Genomic DNA, 18,844 nt, shown 5'->3' on the forward strand with positions numbered 1-18,844 from the left:
ATGGGGTATTTTTTCAGATGTGGCCTTTGAATTTAAGGCAATGTACATAACGGAACACAAACTCATTTTAGTGTTAACTAAAATATGTTCTATTTACCATATAATGATTTGAATGTATATATATATATATATATATATATATATATATATATATATATATATATATAATATCTCTGAATGCAATCTCTGATCCGCAGAGGGATCTAAGATCCCTAATTCAAGCTCTGTTTACAAGGCTCAGCCACAACAGACACAGCAAAATACTTCAAACACCAGTATATGAAGCCTAAATGTTAGAAGGCTCCTTACTGAACAGCTATAATTTGTATTCCCCATGTTCCCTTTATTAATGGTAAATATTATTTCAGGGCTTCAAACCATGATTCTGCTCCCTCATCTTGGTATTTTGTAAGAATCATTTGATCTTTCTACAAGATTTGTTTTGTAAAATGATAGGGATTTTACGATTATTTTGTATGGTGTGAGTACAGACTCTCCCTTTTCATTGATGTGTGTATGTGCAGAATATATTTGGAGACTTCTGGGGGTAATTATATGAACCTCCGATTTCTGCAAGTCGCTGGAAATCGGCGACTTTGCAGGTAAAATTTAAAGCGGTGATGGCTCATAAAGGCAAACTTGCCTCTACAAGCCATCGCCGCTTTAAATTTTCCCTGCAAAGTCGCCGATTTTCAGCGACTTGCAGAAATCGGAGGTTGTCACATTTTCCCCCTGGTCTCACTAGGCGCATGATCATTTTAAACTTAAACTCTGTTTTTTATGCACGAAAAGTGCTTCTTGGACTAATTCTTGTTCTACATTGACATTTTATCACCTGCACAGTGAGAGGAAATTTGCAATGCATTATTAGTGGTGTCCTTTTAATTTATAGCATAAGTATTTAGAGCAAAATATGTTCCAGATACTGAACATGTTATATGTATTTACCAGTAGGAGAAAAAAGAAAGTCTGAAAGTGCATAAGTGGAAGACTTTATACAAAATAGATAGCAGGTAATAGAAAATGTAATTATGGATCAAGTGTAGTAGGAAATCTCTGATATTTAGGGACCTGGCCTGTTTACGTATGTCTGCCTATTAGGAAGTACTTGGGGCACTATTTCTTTGAAGCTGATTTCATTTGGATAATCAGCATCGGAAATATTTCATAATAGTAAGAGAACATATAGTAATCACATGGTCCAAATTCAGAATTTGCTATTAATTTCCCAACATAGAATGCTCTGTTGTATTCCACCGGTGGAAGACCTAGCTGACAGTGTAGCGCAGAATACATTCAATTACTATGAATATGTTGAAGCTATATAAAGGTTAAAAACCCTACTTGATCCAGAAAGACTCTCTTGTTCCTTCCAGTCATAACACAGCTGACAAGAAAGCACAGGGTTAATTTGAAAAAGCCGCACTCTTGCCTCCAAGTTCAAGCACTGACATGATTGTTCATTTGGGATTCCCTTGGAATGAGTCATTGTTAGAACAGAGACTCCCTATTGAAGAGCAGGATAATGCTTTGCCTCTTGAGGGTACAACAGCTGAGAGTTTGTCTTGCAAGAGGCACGGATTAATGTCAGACCCGCAGCTAAATCCCGTCTAAAGCGTAATAGTGCACAATAACCTCCAATACCTTACTATATATGAGTACAAACTAGTAATGTCATTATGAGCTGGATGAACATGCTCGCTGTGAATGCCTGTCTATTGTTAAAACGTGATGAGCGAGACAGGCCGTGTATGCAGTTTGCTCATAGTTGATGTTTTTTTTTGACAATTGGAATACTGTTAGCATAATGATAACAGTAATTTCATGGAGGAACCCTATATTCTGCCTAAATATAATCTACTGAAATGCTTGAGGCATAACACAGCTCCTGCTAAATTTATAGGCTGCAATTTCAGAAATATTGGTTCAACCTACAAAATAACTGCTACCACTATAACACTTTAATGGCATCTGACTTGAAATCCTTAATGTACATCACATATGCAGTCCTTCCCAAGGAGAACATGAACATAACTGCTCTTTAGGGCCGACATGACAATACATATAAATCTCTATAATGATAAAAAAAAGTAAACTCTGCAAATTTGTATCTCCACATTTAGAACAGGTAATATTTCTATGTTCTTTATACCAAGTCCCAATCATCAGGATGCTATGAATACTTGCCAATGCACCATGTAAAACTTTTGGGATAGAATTGGTTAAGAAAGGAAGTCGGTGACCTCGTTCACTGCCCTTTCACTGCTGCCTCTTTTTCGGTTAATTACTCCCCCACTGCTAGGCTTTTAAAGTTCGCCACTACAGATTATAATTACCCATTAAAATGTTGATTTTTTTTTTTTTTATACAATGGTAAAATAGCAAGCGACAAACCTACTATGATTATTTTATTTTCTAAATAGGCATTCATTATTTTGCTTGATTTTACTAAGGTGTTTATAATAATGACTAACCGCCTCTAATTCTATTAGCTGAACCCACTAGGAATGTTATTAACTTTTATGTTAATTTTAATTTTCAAAGAACAAATCTCCTTAGTCTTCAGATGAAAAGCGGAACCCCCAGCAGATATATGCAGGGTGTCAGGTACATGCTTCTGTTGTTTTTACTCTTGAAGGTAACAAGAAAACACCCTGCTGTCTGAGATACTGCAGCTGGCTAATTAACTAAAATTACTATTATTATTTTTTTTTTTTATTTCAATTGCGCTTAAGTGGCTGTGCTCAAAATACAATTAAAACAAGAATTACTGTAGAATGATGCATCACCATTGGATACACAAGCATTTTTTTTGTCTAACATTAATTGGCATTATAAGTCAAGTCCAGGAAATTTAAAAGGCCATTGTTTTAAAAGCCCAGACCCAGAGCTTGACTAAGGAAGCCCTCTCTTCGTCTCCTTTCTTTTGGCTTTGATACCTGTTGAGTGGGCTGAATGGAAGTCTACTCCAGAATAGGCTTACTTAATTATAACACAATATAATTATTCACAATATAGGTTTTCACAAACCACTTAATAGCAGCGCACCGTTTAAAAGAATTTGAAAAGTTCAGACTGAGATGAAATTTATGTAATTTACATTAAAGTGCATCTATTAAACAGCTATTAAAAATAAGTTTTAAGGCCTAAAAACAAAACAAAAGAAGCAATGTTGATTGTTGGCCATACATTTTCTATGAAGAATAAATAAGACATTTTCACAACAATATGATGTGTCTCTAACGTAAACACTTTCACAAACGTATTGCTATGGTCGTTATGTTGTCTTAGGTGCAGTCCATTGTGCTTATGAAATTTGTATGTATAAAAAGACTTGAAAAAGTGGGAAATATCTGGAATTAATACCACAATTAGACAGATGAAAACTTTTTTAAGGCATTGAACTTGTTACTTATGTCTTTGTATGGAAAATGTAAACTGTTCTCATGATTTTTTTTCTGCTTTGTTTTGTTAAAAGTACAAATGTACAATAACTCTTGTAACCACTCAGACAGTTCCTTCATCAAAGGTAACTGTTCATCTAGTCCCAGTTACAAATATATAAATATTTACATTATTGTACAATGAAATGCAAATATCTATTTTAGTATTGTATCAAATTTGCTCTGTGACAGGACAAACCTTGGTCTTTAACCTGCCACATTACATTTTGCACTAAACCAGTACTCTCACTTGGTCACTGAGTGAAAAGGAATTTTCCAATGTCAATTTGAGCTAAACTTCCTATAAATTAAAAAAAACAAAACCAAACAAACAAACCATAGACTAATTTGAGGGCTGCTGCCTCATTATGGTTGATAATCCTTATCTAAAAATATCTCTTCCTACAATCCTCAGTATATGAGACAAGACATGTTGAGAAATAAGGACATGCACTCTTTCATTTGTCTCTATACAATAAAATATAATAATAATTCACATTTCAATGTGTTTGTTCAGTCCCCAAAATACATAAATGGACTAACCTGGGGCTTTTTCAACAAAAATGACTTTGGAATCTTGATGGAAGTTGTGTCCAGTCACAATCATTTTCTTCCCACCCGTCACTGGGAAGCTGTCAGTACTTTGTTTTTCTACCAAAGGCAATTCCTGAGCAGATCGCTGGGCTATAAAGAAAATGAAATATAATGCAAATGTCACTCAACAGGTTTTCAAATGCCCTGTGTAAATGTGAGTAATATTCCTAATATAGGTTACACACAAGTGCTCAAGCAGTGATGATACAATGCAGCCGATATGTTAACAGATTGGGGTGCCTAGTGCGTGTTACTATAAAGACGGATTTTGTAGCCTGCTTGACAGTATTATGCTGAGTTGACAACCGTTTCTTTTGTTAGCTTTAAATACACACAATGATTACTTTTTTTGTGAAATGGACATTATAGACATTAGAAGTAAATTAAATTTTATTAAGTACCTTCAGTGTGTAAATGACTCCACCAGGAGGCTTATGTAAAAATACAGTGGAAGTAGTATAAACATGCTTTAACCTATGGTAACATTACTTTTAATTCAAAATGCAGGTAATTTTGCCTATATTTAATTTGGCGTAAAACACTGGGGTTCTCAAGATGTATTGAGAGTCAATGCAGAGGGATTAAAACCATCCACAGCCTTTGCAGCACCAACTGTAAACAACAATTTGCAAGAAAAAGTTTACGTAAAAGACAGTTACGAAGCACAGCAAAATGCCTTGCTTTTGCACCAGTACCCTGGAAGGTCTACTCGGTAGGCAGAAAATTGGACAGCTATTCTCTGCTCTAATGGAGGGCCGTCCACAGTACAGAAGAAGTGTAAAAGTCACATCAAAGTTTAATATTCTTCCACCCTCTTCAATAAAATAAAAGTTTTCATTTCTCTACTCTAATTTGTAAATAAACCATGAAAGTTGAACATTGGTACTGTTTTAGCATATGTGGCCAATCTGTGTCTGTTAAAAAAATTTTTTTACATTGATTAGGGTGTACCTGGAAAAGAACTTTGGCATTAAGTGCAACATGTGTTCCATGAAAAATAAAGGATGAAATCTGATAACTGCCAGGTCTGAGCTAGAGCAAAATGCAATTCCATATGCAGAGTAGAAATGATCCTACACCTTACTACACAGCGAGGTATGCCCCAAACAATGCGCCTTCCTCGTCCCTTTATCTCATTTCAATATTCTTGCTCTGCAAAATTAGCTTACTCTATGCTGTGTTAGAAATTCTGCCCAATTCCTTCCCTCTGCAAACTTCTGCTGCTATGCAAATGCCGCCATATTGCTCTAGAAACCTATGCGCCCTGTTGGAAATCTAGGCGCACTCGGACAAAACGAGACATGTTATGGGCCCAAAGCTGCTTTTGGACCCACAGTTTAACAATTTTAAAATAATTTAAAGTAATTTCAGATAAGCTATAAAGCGTACTATGTGTTTTGGCATTGATGTGTTTATTTTAATAATATATTTATGGTATAAGAATAAAGTGTGTCCGTTTTCTTGTAGAATTGAGATGGTGAAATTTCCCCACGATGGGTGGTTGAACTCTCTTTTCAACAAGGAGCGTCCTGGTTCCAAGAGGTGCTGTCCATGGAAAAGGTTATAATTGCAATAATTGCAAACTAATGACTGGGACATAGAGTCAAACCTGTATGTAAAGGAAAGGGAGGATCTGATAATAATAACATTGGCACCTGTCCATCAATTAATTACATATTCCATTTAATACACACATTCAGAAATGTGCACCTAGGGAGAAGTATTTCCTTTAAAAGCAAAATGCATTGTGTCCTTATAACTGCCTTAAAGCGGAAATGTGAAAAACCTACAGCTTACTACCTACATTATTTATAAAGTATTTTACCAGGAACAAAAACATTGAGAGTATCTTCTCATTTTCAAGCATATCCTGGATACATCATATGCATGACAGACGAGGACTGGATGCTTATTTCAATGGTGATGGGAAAGATTTACACAGTTAAACAATCAGTACAGATTTATATATTAAAAAGACTAATTAACGGCCCATGTCTTCGCACGTGCATCCTGTAAACCGTTTCCTCCTGGCCATGTATAACTGTAAATAGATGGGCAATCTGGACCCTCTCCTCTTATTCCCCTTTGGGGTAACCGAACCTTCCCCCCAAGCGTTTCACACTATATGTCCTCTGTGTGAGCTATGGTGGGGGTCCTACTTCTGTACAACTTTGCTAGGACACGCTTTTCCCCCCAATTCTCCGATCTCAGTAATTTGCCAGGCTTCTTGAAAGGGCAGTTCCACCAGTACCTGCAGCTTAGACACTTCTTTCACCCCGTTAAACCTGCCTATTCAGCAGACTGGCCTCTGCAGTTGAAAACCTCTGCAGTAACTCTTCTAAATGCTTCATTTCCATGCTATACAATGCTCTCCTTCCTACCTCAACCTATTCCAATTCCTCCCTGGACCCAGAGGAATGGTCCGACAGATATGGGTCAGTTGCAAAATGTTTGTATTAAAGAGACTGCCTATATATAAGTACTCTGTAGATGGTATTATGTTCCCGTTAGGCTTCGTGGCTTTTTCCCAAGTGTCACAGATGCCTGCTAGAGGAACTGCGGCTAGTCAGGTTCTTTCTTGCACACCTGGTAAAGCTGCCCTAAACTTCAACCATTTTGTAAGGAAGTCCTCGCCGTATCCATCACTGTTAGAGGTTTTCAAATCCCACTTGATCCTAAACATATTCTGATTCCATTGCTTATCCCAGAGTTTCTCAAAAGGTTTTTATTAAGTTTTTAGTAAAAGAATATGTAACAAACATAGCAGTTACCACAGAGTACAGTGCATAATGTAGATCCAATAAATCAAACAGAACTGCCCATAAACCATCAAAAAAGTAACAAAAAACAATAACACAGGAAACATTCAAGTACACATAAGACAAAGACTTCAAGGGGGAGGAGGAGGGAGACAGACATGGGGGCAGGAGTCGGAGACTGGCCGTATTGACCCCAATCAACCATAAAGGCACATTTTGAGAACGGGACATCTACCCTCCAGAGGGGTATACAGCATGGGAGATTTAGGTGGCAGACACAGGTCTATACTTTGAAAAGAATTCGTACCATGTGAACCATTTAACCAGGGGCGAGGAAGCTCTTGAGGAAAAGTTAAAGCCTATGGTTTCCATCTCATAGCTGTGTCCCAGAATTTTTTACACACTTCTATAGGTTGTTCAGACATATCATGTGTGCAGCAACATGCCAAATAGCAGCCTTGTGAATGAATCCTCTTCCATCTGCCATCATCTCTGTCTGCAGCCACGTGTGGCACATAATATCAAATGGTGCATATAATGGTCACTCTGAGAAACTCTCTGTATCCTTCCACAAGGTATGGGCCTCATTGACCTATTATAACCAACCTTTTCTTAAGTTCTAAATTCAAGCTTGATCCCGCAACTCCTGTAATCCAAAGCCCTTACTTTAGATCCTCCTCCACATGGACTTCCCCAACCCCTTACCTCCCTACTTACCCTCTTTTCTGTTCCCTATTTCTCTCAATTTCCTCTCCATGGGCCTGATTCATTAAGGATCTTAACTTGAGAAACATCTTATTTCAGTCTCCTGGACAAAACCATGGTACACTGCAAAGGGTGCAAATTAGTATTTTGTTTTGCACATAAGTTAAATACTGACTGTTTTTTCATGTAGCACACAAATATCAACTTTAAATTTCAGTGTACAAATAAGCTATCAAGTATTTGTGTGTTACATGAAAAAACAGTCAGTATTTAACTTATGTGCAAAACAAAATACTAATTTGCACCCCTTGCATTGTAACATGGTTTTGTCCAGGAGACTGAAATAAGAAGTTTCTCAAGTTAAGATCCTTAATGAATCAGGCCCTAGATCACTTGTTCCGTTAAGATACCTGGTAGTCCTGACTGCATCTTTTCTTATTGTCTTTATTTTTGCAGTAAATGAAATAATAAGAAATGACTTATCAAGCAACAATGTCCATTCATAGCTATGGCAATCCTGGACTTATTTAGATGGAATTATCTGTCACCAACCTGCTGTGGAGTGAAGACTGAGTAATGAATTGGATTTATGTCACATATTATTAGTAAAATGTGCCTCACCGTTCCTTGTTTGAATTCCTGTCCTGTTATTTTAGTTACAGACTGATATCTATTTCTGGTTGTATGCGTGTTTCTACTTTCTGACTGCAACCTTCCTCTGTGTTCTTTGAAATGCCTCCAATAAACAGTATGCTAAAAAAAAAAAATTGTTAACTTACAACACTCAATTGGATTGGATGCCACTTGCAGCGTCAGAGTTCTCCCATTGGCTTGTGGAATGTGTACGCGGAACACCAGACGCACTCTAGTGTTCTTTCGTCCAATGTCAGTTTCTCCTTTCCGCAACTCAATGTCAGAATTGCGCAGCTTTAGTATGCCAGCACAATCAATACTGTTCAAAGAAAAAATGGGATACTTAAAAAGTTATACCTTACATAGAGAGTGATGTTATTGAACATGTGGTCATATAACTGTAATTAAACGACAACAAAGTTTACTGGCAAAGCATGCTTTGAATTGTATAATATCAACAGTTGGAGTCACAGGGTGTCAACACCTGATATTTATAGCAAAATCTCAACAAGGTTTCACAGTGAATACTAGGGGAAAGTATAACAAAGGTAGGACTGGATGCATAAGTCTTACCCATTTTCTAAGTTGGTGCAAGGTTCCAGTGTTGCTATATTTTAAGTCATGAGAGAGATATGATGTTATCAATTTTAGTGGAGGCTGTCACAAATCTTTCAATTAATAGCTTTACTGTACAATATAAGGGTGAATTATTTATTTTTATATGTCAGCAACACTACATTCATAAAACAGGCGCACACTCCATTTCATGCTGCAGCGAAGAATGTACCATCTTAATGATTAATAGCAAGTCTCTACTAATTGTTTTGACACATATAAATGAATACAAAGTATGAATAATGATTTGTATGAATTCAGTTTCATTAATCACAACAATCTGAAGCTCATATCAAAATTTTTGTTGGAATTTTTTCTGTGAAGTTCCCTCAAAGAGTAACCATAGGAGGCCATGATAGTGCCTGACAAAGGATTAACTTAGTTAGTGATGATAGAGAGCATAGGGGAGCAGTGATAAATCACCACCATACTCAAATAAGATTCAGAAACAAATCTCCTTGATAAACAGCTGTGGATGCGACAAATCTAATGAAGTGTACAGTAGATTGAGCATTAGAAATTATATATTACTATTGTTTGTACCATAATAAATGAAAGAGGAATTATAAAACCCATCAAAATAAAAGTTCTTAACCAGCTAACCGATATTATTGGCTGCACAGTGGGTTCATGGGTTAAATTCCAACCAGGGCCCTATCTGTGTGGAGTTTGTATGTTCTCCCCATGTTTGCATGGGTTTCCTCCAGGTGCTCTGGTTTCCTCCCACAATCCAAAAACATATTGGTAAAATTGGCTGCTGACAAGAGGGACCCTTGTATATGTCTGTGTGTGTGGTGGGGAATTTAGAATGTAAGCTCCAATGGGGCAGGGACTGATGTGAATGATTACATATTCTCTGTACAGTGCAGTGTAATATGATTAGGCACATTCCTAGGATAACACTGTTCCTGGGGCCGATTTATATTTATATGAAAAAAAAAACAAAAAAACAAGATTTCAAGAAGAAATACATTGAGAGTTAAGTCTCATTTTCAACTATGTCCAGGGTACATCATATGTAGTTTTTCCGAGTTATAAAAAAAGCAATTATGTGTTACAATTACACATGCATCACATTAGTTCAGAAAAAGTGTCCACTGTGATTAAGCTATTTGAGCTTTTATTATTTGTGATTTTATTTTTTAATTATAACAGAAGTATTTTGTGTCTTAGTGGAACTATCACTAAAATCTGTGGTCAGCAGTGAGACATAATAACCATGTTTCTCTGTGTAGCCTTTAAAGTGCAGCATTGAAAGGATTTACACATGTTACGAAACTGTCTCTGGAACACGGAACTGCATGATTTTATCTCTGGAGAAAGGGCTCAATAAATTATCATTCCTTTGTAAACTCCTTCCCTGAACTCCTTTTATGATATACACAAATTTTTTAAAGGTAGCTCTTTAACAATATGTAATGACTGTGGTTCAAAATAATAATAAGTACTTGAGGGAGAATCGCCCACCTATAATGTAATCGACAGTACAAATTGCATGAAATTACAGTGTGTCATTAATTAGAGACTTTCTGTTGGTATGCCTGGAATGACATTAATCAATCATTTAAATACATTTAACTATTGCATAGCATTTTTCTAGCTTTTCTAAAGAGCTAATTACTTAGTCGTGAAATTTAACTTAAAAGATTGCTAAAGTGATTTATATTATTTACAATTTGTGTACAATATCAGTTTCTATGTGATTGATATGTATAAAAAAAAATCACATTTACTCAAATTTACGCAAATTCACTAAGATAATGTATTAGAAAGATACTGGGCCTGAGTCATTACGAAAAGTAAGGCAAAAAAAAAAGTAGTAAATGTTCTCCAGGACAAACCATGTTGCAATGCAAGGGGTGAAAATTTGTTTATTATTTTGTTTGTAAGTTAAATAGTGGCTGTGTTTTTAGCTAGCACACAAATACTTGATAGCTTTATTTTACACTGAAATTTAAAGTTGACCTAGGACATTTCCTTTCCCAACTATAAATCTGTCCCCACATTATAAATGTACCTCCCCCTCCAATGCAACATGGTTTTACCCAGGTGCAAAGTTACTCCTTTTTTAGGCTTTGCTCTCCTTAATGACTCGGGCCCAATATATTCAGTGTTCTTCCCAATAAATTTGCCATCCAGGTGGCATTAAGAATTAGCCGGGTGGGGGCAGTTGTTATACATTGCAATGATATTGAAAAATGTTGGAGGTTATTGCCCAGACCTGCCAGGACTGGTCAGACTGGTGGTTAGTGGTCTAACACACACTGCTGGCTGTAGTGCTCACATAGTGCCTGTTCTAATAGGAGAAATAATGGTGTATTCTATTATAATAGGACTCTGTTGGGCTCCAGGAGCCGGGAGGCAATTAAAAACAGCTGAGTGGAGCTGTTTCCTCAGGTGCTGAGGAAAACACTGATATTTAATAATTAAAATAAATTATCACTGGCAATTTTAAACCACATCCAATCTCCCACCCATTGCCAAAGGTGGTGCTTTTTTGTTTGTGATGCCTACTGCACTGTCATCATCCCCCTCATGTCTGCTCAGTGGAGAAGCATGGAGAGCTTTCACTGTCTGCAGATTATTATTGTTATCTAAGCAAAGTAGAGGCAGTCTCTTTCATGGGCTGCATTTATCAGGTCAACAGGAACCAATGAAATCACTTGTTACTTGGTACCTCACTGATGTCATTGGTACCTTGTAAACTGCATTCTCAAGTATATTGTTTCAGCCAATAAAAAGTCTGTCTCAGCTGTATGAAGGCAATGAGTATACTTTAAATCATTTAAACAATGTACTTGCAAAACGGAAAATTGTAGATTTACTAAGCTGCGGGTTTGAAAAGTGGGGATGTTGCCTATAGCAACCAGATTCTAGCTTTCATTTATTTAGTACATTCTACAAAATGACAGCTAGAATCTGATTGGTTGCTATAGGCAACATCGCACTTTTTCAAACCCGCAGCTTAGTAAATCTAGCCCTTAATCTCTAAAAATAGATAATGATCAAAAGAGATGATCAAATATTTATATCCAGGCAGAATTTTTTACTAGATTTTAGTACATTAAACATATGTGTGTTTAGTACCTGCTTTACATATAAACAAATACGCATCACAGTGTTTTGAGTCTATTAAGCCTTGGTTTCGCTAATTTTGCCTGCTATAATTAATTGACTAATTGGTGACTTTTTGCCACATATTTATTTAAAACCTCTTTTTTCCGCAGATATAAATACAACACTTGCAAAACCTGCAGCAATAAGACTTTTTTTTTTGTTTTTCCTCCCTAGTTTAGTTTAATCGCATGCTTGAAAAAGCACAGCACTTCAAAATACAAGATCCAATAAGTGTCATGCAATAAACTGAACACTGAGTCTGAAGTGGATATTTACAGCTATGTAACTGAGACGTGATTTATAAAAAGCAACAGGCGCACGGCCTGAAACACTATAACCAAAAGCAATCAGTTGTCAGAAATGTTTTTTAAGGTTTATGAAGGTGGTAAAATGGGGAGAGGTACTTCAAAAGGCGTTTTGAAAAGGATGATTGGGAAAAGCTGGGCAATTTCTGGGATTTACATAGAGTGTTACCACATTGAATCCCCCCCAAATAGGCACAGTTACAGGAAGCGGCCTGGCAAGCAGGTGGCTGAAGGCTTACATGGCTTTCATGTTGTTCTCAGGCAGCAGAGGGATTTCCAAGACTTTGGTGTTGGAGATGATGGTTTCATGGCTTGTGGTGGAAACGGTCTTGCCCGTGATGCGATGGACTTGATAGAAGGCGTGAGGTCGCAGCAGGCGATCATCTGCCGTGCCGATGAACAGCTGTATAGTGAGTGGCTCGCTCTCTAAGTACCCATGTAGCTGGCAAGAGAACAAAAGGTTCAGGCATGAAAATAAATAAAAAATAATCAGGACAGGTGCTGAGCGTTAGACCATCATTTTGGCCAGCAATATTGGTGTAATAAAAAAGGTGTAAGTGAGAAAAATGTCTCATTATTTCAGTGACCTGAGGCAGTGGAGCTAGATTTAATCTTTATATGAACCGCTGTGCGCACTTAGAACAGTCTCATACAGTCTTCATCTCTCCAGGGTTGGAGGGAGCTCACATTTCAAGTGATGGATGCAGACAGTGGGTACATATATCTGATTTTTTTTCAACATTAAGCTATATTCAATATGGATTTTAATAATTCTCAAATATCATAAGATAAAACTTTAGACCAAGTGCACCAATTCTGATAAAGTGTACTTAATTTACTAGTACAAATATGACATAGAATAAAAAGGTCAGAATGTGACATAATAACGCAAAACTCCCATATTACTCAGTATTATAATCCAACTCATACATAGCCGAGATTTCTTTAAGGAAGGCACAGACATATTTGACCTCAATGGGTTATGCAATCATTTTCTGGTGGCTACAAGTCTAACAATATTCCTGCAAAGGGGCACAGCTGCTGAGTGGCGAGGAATACAGAGGACGCCTATGTACCTAATACAGTGTTGGCTAACCTGTGACACTCCAGGTGTTGTGAAACTACAAGTCCCAGCATGCTTTGCCAATAAATAGCAGCTTATTGCTGGAAGGGTATGCTGGGACTTGTAGTTTCACAACACCTGGAGTGTCACAGGTTAGCCAACACTGACTTAATGCAAACCTTCCGGATGCCAGTTATGTTAGTGAGTTTGATCCTTGCATGTACTCATTGCAAACTTAAAGATGTAGAGACAAAAACACATTCTACAATAGTTTTTGCTCAATATAATGGGCTGATATAAGTGTGTTAACGTATCCATATATAACGTATATAGAGCAATTTGTAATTATGCAGCAGTTTCAGTGTCAGAATTGATACATTTTATTCAACAACACACAACAACATTAAACTACCAGTAGGTTTTTTGGCAGTATGAGGAAACCCAACTAGCTGGTGGTAACCCCCACACACAGGCAGAACATGCACTCCACATGGGCTACAATGGGTAGAAAAGTGTATCCTAATTTTGTGAGGCCATGTTATCCATTACATTTCTATTTAATAAAACTTTGCTCCATTTAGGCTCATTATATAAGGTCTCCATCCTCCACATAAGCTTTTAATATATCATTTCTACATGCAATCCAATGCATTTAACACTGAAATGAAGGCTGCTTGATATCCCCTTACTATACAGAGCTTAATAAGTGGGACAATCTCAGGAAGAGAATACATAGTTACATAGTTCAGACTACTAAGGGAGTGAACCCAGGGCGATAACAATCAATGCTACTAGCTGACCTTTTCACTTTTGCAAAACCATACACCACAGTAAAAAGAAATCCGCAAAGATCATACAAAATATCTGTGCAAATCGATTTCATGTTTGCGCTTTGTGACATGAATTTATTGATCCACAGTTCTTTACATTTTGCACAATTGCTCATAAAAAAATGCACAATTCTGGTCTGGTGTTATGTTTTCCCAGACACTTGTGGAAAATGGGACAACAACTGGGCGGATTTGCAAGCTCAACTGCAATATCAGCAAAGGATGTCGTTTTGCTCTCCTAAGAGATTAATTTGTGTCTCCCAGAAGGAAAATCCTTTTCTACCATGGCAGGGCGTTTTCCGCACATGTAAGGATGTGTGGATGAACAGGTATTTTTGTTGTGATTAAAGAAGACACTACTGAAAAACAGAGGTAAGCTCTTAAAGAGCAGGATTCTATTACATGGGAACATTATCGAGGGGAACCCTTTTTAATGTATGGATCAACTATTCGCATGTTTACACTGAAAACAATAGCAAAAGTTTGACATTTTTCCATAAATATATTTTGAAATTAAATGTTGTTTGTAGTCATATATTACATGGAGAAGCAGGCTATATAAAGTGGGGGATGGGCAGGTTGCTCAAAAATGGAAAATTCCTTTAACTTTTAAATCATTTATATTGCAAAATATTTATTATAAGTGATAAGAAGCTGTCTGCAATTAATACATACAATTCCTACTCTTCCTGGACCATTTAGGAGCACGTTTTAGCAAATGAATAAATATGATGGGAACTTCCCTTCACTAGTGGTTGGATTGCAGAATATTGCTTAATGATACAGTGACCTGCAGTTGTTGTCCTGTATCACGGTATCATATTAGATGCAGAATTAGCATTTTAAAGTGTACATGCAAGCTGCATTAAAAGTCATAACACTAATGACATCACTGAGTGCCCAGTGCCTCTAAAAGTCACCAGTCCTAGTGAAGGCTCAATTCTTGTGTATGTCAGTCCAGCCCATAAAATATCTGTCTCCAACGTGACACTTACATATTATGAACAAGAACAAAATGCTGCCACTTTTATAAAATATTGTTGTGGACTTTTCAAAGTCCCACATAAAAGAATAACAACAAATAAAAAACAAAAATAGTATATAAATAATAATAATTATGAAAAAATATATATAATTTACTTTTTGTGTTTAAAGAATGAAAGGATATTAATTTATGCATGATATGTGCCTGCTAACAGCCTTTAAGCTTGGACCAAATATATGATATTGTAACGTGTTTTTTCAATGACATTAATAAAAATGGGCTCCATAATAACTGTTCACTACCACAATAGATGTGCTTATACTGGTAAATAATGTAAAGTTCCTAGTGAGTCTCCTCTCTCCCACATCTTTATGCATTATAATTAAGTTCTCCTGATGGCCATGACTTTTGTTCTGTTCTATGATGAAACCGGCTTGCTAGAAAACACAGATTGTGAGGCGTGCTGATAACTGCGTGCACAAATGATACATTTGTCTAATTTGCTGATGTAAGTTTCAAACAGCATGATTCTGAATGTTTCTTTTTAAAGAGCCATGAAAGAATGCAAACAACATGACATGACACATGTATGATATGTTTATGCCATCTTCCCTGATAAATTCTCCCTGGAATGCTGATATATATGTATTTTTTTTAGGTTCTGCAAAGTAACAGCTTGAATGATGATTCTGCCCTAACGACAAGCAGCAGTTCTAACTGCCAGATTATTAATGATATCATTCATGCTTCCAAACAAGTAGCAAAACAGGGAGGCAAGCCAAAGAACGCACAAGAGTGAGCGCACACTACTTAACTGAATCACTGACCAGAATTAGACTTAATGATTTTTTGTTACTCTGTTACTATGCAGGACTGAAAGAGCATACAATTTGGTGCTTATAGTTAGGCCGCTCGTGTATCATTTGTTTCATGCATTAAAAGGTTCTAGTACTTTACTCCTCAAGTTTTATCGTGTAAATACCACATATGAACATGTCCAAAAACCTAATGCTACTGTGTTGTGCACACAGGCTATAAAAAGTATGCAGAGGTGATTTTGCCCTCAGATTGGTTATATTCACCTTTGGCAAATTAACTTAAAACATGATGCGAGTCAATGATTTAGTAATCACCTGTCCTGTTTTCACCTGAACAGTAAGTGGGAAAGAAACAGGACCAGCAATTGGAGAAGGCAAAATGGGCAATTCATGAAGGTTACAAAACAAACTCCAGTGGGTATCAGTAACAGATACCCTTTTTGGAATACATGGATCCCTGCTTGTATTAACATACTGGAGACCCAGTGCTACCAAGACCATATGCTAATATGTAAGGTCATATAGTGACATCATCAAGCAATTCCCTGGCTCTACCGGTGATTCATGTAACAAGACTTTCCACTGTGTGAAGCAGATCTAATGATAGCTGGGATAATAACCTTATACTCAGAGCCGTAATGAGGGCTGTGCGACAGGGGCGACCGCCGAGGGCGCAACACTGAATGGGGGAGCAATTTAGGAATATTTTAGGTTAATTTGGTTGAAATTGAGGGCTAGGAGGCGGTAGGGGGCGGCATTTGTCTTTCTCGCCCAGGGCGCTAGAATTCTAAGTTACGGCTCTGCTTATACTAAATCTACATCTACTGGCAATAAGGGTCTTTAGAGTCAATCCTCATTAAAATAGTGAAAGAGCAACAATTATAATAAAATAAATACATTTTCTAGAGAGACATAGGATGAGAGAAGTCTAAAGAAGTGTGTGGGGTTATGATGGCAGCAAGCCAGTAATCACTTTTTTACATATGATTACCTGTATGTGCTATGTGCATGGTGTGGATTCTCCTGATGCATAAACTATTATAGAGCCGTAACTTAAAATTGTAGAGCCTGGGGTGAGAAGCAAACATGCTACCCCCCTAAACTTAAATTTTTACCAAATGAGCCTAAAATATTCATAAACTTCAGCGTTGCGCCTGAGCGGTCGCCCCTCTCGCGCAGCCCTAGTTACGGTCCTGCACTATTATGTAGTTGGCAAACTTATATACAATAGAAATCATATAAAAAAATAGGTGGGTTTGTTTAAAAAGACATATACAAATATTGTCACAAGGTGTATTGTGTTTTCTATGTTCATTTTCCTTCTGTGCTAGAGCTGGTAAACCAAGCTAAATTTATAGGTCTTCTTCCCATATTTTAGGATAGTGCCTAATTAGATCTCATACAGATCAGACAATTACTGTGACATCACTGGCCCTTCCTCTGCCTCTGTGTAGGAATCCACCAATTCACACAAAGCATTTCCATATAGCAACTCAGCAAAGCTGTCATTAAAACTATGCCTGTTTAGTTAGAGCATAGTTGACTACTCTTCCGGAATGTCCGGGAGACTCCCAAATTTCTGGAAGTCCACCCGATCTCCCGGGAGAGCAGGGCAACCTCCCGGTTCCTGGCCACTTCATTAGTTAAGTGTGGGGAAGGGGATTAGGACGCAATTCACACATCATTGTGGCCCCGTCCCTGCTGTAATAGGCTATAAGTTGTGATGAAAGTTTAGGGACGGGGCCAAATGACACGATTCGCAAGCCCCACTCCCACACACCCCAGATCACCTGGATGTCAACTTACCAAAGTTGGCAAGCATGGGTTAGAGTGTACCTACCTTCCTCAGGAGCCTGATAGAGCATGGTGCCATATTTAGTTAAGTATAAGCACACCAATTATTTCAGGTGTATTATTCATCTTAATAATACACAGCCTTTGATCTCTGTAAAAATATGTGACAGTATAAATCTAGGTGCTCTTGCGCGTATCATGGTACTATGCGGCCACTAAGCCATTATGCTGCCCATGCTTTATTCATCTTAAGATAAACCCTGCCACCACTGTTTGTGGAGTTTACAACTGCAACTATTATTTGCATTTTCTAACCTGACATCTTAATTGCTTTCACGCAGCCTCAAATCCTGCTGTCTTACTCTACCAATAACACCCACAGCCTAGCCATGGCAGCTACTGACATTTACCATTAATGAATTATCAGCTCAATTAACAATCATCAAAATGACAAAACAGTCAGTAATTAAAAAAACATGATTATAACGAGTTAAGAGAATCCCTTTTTCAAACAGGAAGTTAAGCCGTAAATGTCTCCCATATGCCGATGGGTGACTGTTACAAAAGCTGAGATATTTTTAGTTTTTTTTTAAAGTAAATGTATTCTTGCTATTCAGTTTTGTAATAATGATTAATCATGTCTTTAATGCAAGCAGATTTTACTAATACTTCTTGGAAGCAAATATCACCCTATGCCAAGATACTGCTTTAGGAATAGAAGCCAGATGTTTTGTTATAGCCAGACATATAAAAATGTATCACTTGCCTCACGTTGTATACCCAGCATTTGGCAGGTAAGCTAAAAATAATGGTGCGTCTGGTTGTTGGCTGAGCCAAGCTATACAGCAACATGGCTTCTACACGTCAGTATTAATCGGAGAGGTTAGCTCCATGTGTTCTCTTGAATGGCTTTCATATGGATCCCTTCTACTTGTAACCAAACTAAATGAACTAAGTGATAAAAATTGCATGTCCTTTGTGCTGTGGACATCTGTTCTTTGTTCATTTTGGTTTATTATAAGTGATTTTTTTACAGGCGCACACAAAAATAGTTCACACCTCTTCAAAATATATGATGTGCAAGGGTGCCTGTCTGCATGACAGAGGTTACACAATGACTGCATGCAAAGCTTATTGGAAGCAGAGGTGGCACCTAGTCTACTTTATTAAGCAGCAGTCAAGA

The 18,844-nt window shown here is 37.2% G+C and overlaps 1 protein-coding gene across 8 annotated transcripts in view; it reads right to left on the reverse strand.

Moving 5' to 3' along the window:
* The window catches only part of NFATC1 (nuclear factor of activated T cells 1), a 161,470-nt gene that overhangs the window by 105,635 nt on the left and 36,991 nt on the right, over positions 1 to 18,844 (reverse strand). For all 8 annotated transcript variants that reach the window (XM_075213193.1, XM_075213197.1, XM_075213196.1 and 5 more), the window contains exons 4-6: positions 12,411 to 12,613; positions 8,281 to 8,453; positions 3,987 to 4,127 (exon numbers count right to left, since the gene is read on the reverse strand). In XM_075213193.1, the coding sequence (XP_075069294.1) occupies positions 3,987 to 4,127; positions 8,281 to 8,453; positions 12,411 to 12,613 (517 nt within the window). The remainder of the gene's footprint in view (positions 1 to 3,986; positions 4,128 to 8,280; positions 8,454 to 12,410; positions 12,614 to 18,844) is intronic.

The sequence above is a fragment of the Mixophyes fleayi genome, chromosome 5 (assembly GCF_038048845.1).
Source record: "Mixophyes fleayi isolate aMixFle1 chromosome 5, aMixFle1.hap1, whole genome shotgun sequence".
NCBI classification, from domain to species: Eukaryota; Metazoa; Chordata; class Amphibia; order Anura; family Limnodynastidae; genus Mixophyes; species Mixophyes fleayi.